General features: G+C 55.7%; 1 protein-coding gene across 1 annotated transcript in view; it reads right to left on the reverse strand.

Annotated features, from left to right (window-relative positions):
• Positions 1-851: 851 nt before the first annotated feature.
• Positions 852-2792, reverse strand: part of LOC103765069 (homeobox protein not2) — a 28474-nt gene continuing 26533 nt past the window's right edge. Inside the window, 3 exon segments of the mRNA XM_029963719.1 lie at positions 852-875; positions 878-961; positions 1463-1647. Of these exon segments, the coding sequence (XP_029819579.1) occupies positions 852-875; positions 878-961; positions 1463-1647 (293 nt within the window).

The raw sequence follows: 2792 nt of genomic DNA on the forward strand, positions 1-2792 counted from the left end.
CAGATCCCAGGCCCTTGGTGCTCACCTGCTTTTCATCCTTCAAGCAGCTCCCCAGCTTCCCACAAATCCCACTTTTGGCTCATCCCCAGCCCAGTGTCCATCCCAGAACTGCTGGATTAGAAACCTCTACCTCTGCCTAATCAGGGCAAAGCAATTAAAATCAAACCCTGGCTAATCCTTGCCCAGCTGAGATGTCACCCCTTGGTGCCCAACTCGCAAAGCTCCCACCAGCTCTGCTCTCCAGGTGTGTTTTCCCCATTGTCCTGGCTCCAAAATCCCTGGAGAGAGGGATGCCAGTGCTGGGTGGGCCATGTGAGCTGTGGGCAGAGCTGGTTATGGTGAAGATGCCACTGGCAGGGAGATGGATGGACTATGAGAGGAACGTCCTCTGCAAGGACCTGGGTGCTCTGTGAAGGTCCTGATCTCCGAGATATCCCAGCTCCCAACACCTTTGGGATAATCTGTGGGTGGGGGTGTGCAGGTGACCCCCACTCCCCCAAATTTTTCTCCCATAAAGTTGCCCTCATTGAACACTCGCTGCCACTGTGGGCATGCTTGTTCTCCCTCCTCCCTTTCCTCCTCCTTCTGCAAACATGAGCCCAAAAATTGCATAAATAATTTATTTTCACACACACCCCCCCCCAGCCCAAGGAGTGCCCTGTATATATCCTGTATATATTAGATATGGCCAGCTATGGTACAGTCATATAATACACGTGGAGAAAGGGCCCCGTGGGGCCACTCAGCAGCTCTTTGTCCCAGTCTGTGCAGGTCCTGTCCCTGTGTCCTCCTGTCCATCCTCTGACTCTGCTGGGAAGTCCTTGTCCTCCTCGCCATGGTGGCTCTGAGAGTCAGGGCTGCCCTGTGGGGTGGCCAAACCCATTTTGGCCAGCTTGGCTTGTTGCTGCTCCAGGCTTTGTTTCCTCCACTTGATCCTGCGGTTTTGGAACCAGACTTTCACCTTGGAATCAGAGAATCATGGAATCATTACGTTTGGAAAAGACCAAAAGACCTCAAAGACCACCAAGTCCAACCACTAACCCAGCACCACTAAACCATGTCCCCAAGTGCCACATCCACGTGGTTTTTGAACACTTCCAGGGGTGGTGATTCCACCAATTCCCTCCCACTTTGGGAAGGGCTTTCAAACTTGGTTTCTCCACAACCTGCTGAACCCCCAGGCTCAGGCAAGTTGGAGAACTGCCCCCTGCACCACAGGAGCTGGACCTACCACTGGTGGAGAAGGTCCAGCCTTAAGAGGGACACAAGTTCGTGGCTCTTGGACAACCCTTCGTGCCTCAGTTTCCCCACCTGGCATCCTCCACATTTTTAATCCAAACTCTCTGCAACCACCACCCCACAAGGCCCCTTGCTGCAGTCTGAGGGACACATCCCAGGTCCCACCCGTTGGCACAGAGGTTTGGGAGCCTCCCAGGTGGAGCTGGAGGGTGGGGGGGGTTACCTGCTCCTCGGTGAGGTGCAGGGAGGAGGCGAGCAGGCCCCTCTCCGTGCCCACCAGGTACTGCTGCCGTGAGAATTCCTTCTCCAGCCGGGCCAGCTGGTCACTGGTGAAGATGGTCCTGACCCTCTTGGCTTTGCCAGGCTTGGCTTTGAAGACGGGGAAGCAGCACCTGGAGATCAAGAAGCCTGGAGATGACAGAGAGAGGGAGGGTCAGGATGCAGAGGAGCCCTTGGAGAGGTCCCAGTGGGGTCCCTCCTTGGGAGGTCATTTCCTGGAGAGGCAGAAGGGATCTTCCCACTTGGAGGTGTCCCCTTTAAAAAGATTATTTTTGGAGGGGGTTCCCTATGTGAAGAGGTGGGAGAGGGTCCCCCATTTGATGCAGATCTCCCTAGAAAGGTGGATACAGGTCCCTGTCAGAGAGAATTCCTTTGGAGGGAGTCACCATGAAGAGGTGGAATATCCTCCATTTGCTGAGGATCTCCTTGGAGAGGTGGATAGGGGTCCTTCCTGGATATATTCCCTCTGGAGGTAGTCCCAATGAGGAGGTGGAAGGAGCTCTCCCTCTTGGAGATGTCCCTTTTCAGGGTGTCCCAAGAGAATTGGGCATGGAATTCTCCTGGAAGAGTTCCCATTTCAGGGCATCTTCCCTTTGGAGAGGTGAAAGGAGATCCCCATTTGGAGTATCCTGTGGGGGAGGTGGATGTGGGTCCCTCTGGGAGAGGGGGTCCCTGCCTGGGAAGCAGGAAGGAGATCTTCATTTTGGGGTGTCCCTCTGGGAGAAGAAATCCCTTTTTGGGGAGCAGGAAAGAGATCCCCATTTAGGGGTGCCCCTCGGGAAAGGTGGATTTGGGTCCTCTGAGAGAGGGTATCCCCCCTAGGGGAGCAGGATGGAGGTCCCCATTGGGGGTGTCCCATGGGGGAGGTGGATGTGGGTCCCCTGGGAGAAGGGATCCTTGCTTGGGAAGCAGGAAGGAGGTCCCCATGTAGGGGTGTCCCTCAGGAGAGGTGAATGTGGGTCCCCTGGGAGAGGGGATTCCCCCTATGGAGAGCAAGAAGGAGATCCACATCTAGGGATGTCCCCCTGGGAAAAAGGGGTCCCCCTTTGGGGAGTAAGAAGGAAGTTCCCATTAGGGGTGCCCCTCAGGAAAGGTGGATGTGGATCCCCCTGGCAGAAGGGATCCCCTTTTGGGGAGCAGGAAGGAAGTTCCCATTAGGGGTGTCCCTTAGGAGAGGTGAATCTGGTTCCCCATGGGAGAAGGGATCCCCCCTTGGGGAGCAGGAAGGAGGTCCCCACTGGGGGTATCCTGTGGGGGAGATGGATGTGGGTCCC

The sequence above is a fragment of the Manacus vitellinus genome, unplaced genomic scaffold (assembly GCF_001715985.3).
Source record: "Manacus vitellinus isolate BGI_N305 unplaced genomic scaffold, ASM171598v3 scaffold_61_pilon, whole genome shotgun sequence".
Lineage (NCBI taxonomy): Eukaryota > Metazoa > Chordata > Aves > Passeriformes > Pipridae > Manacus > Manacus vitellinus.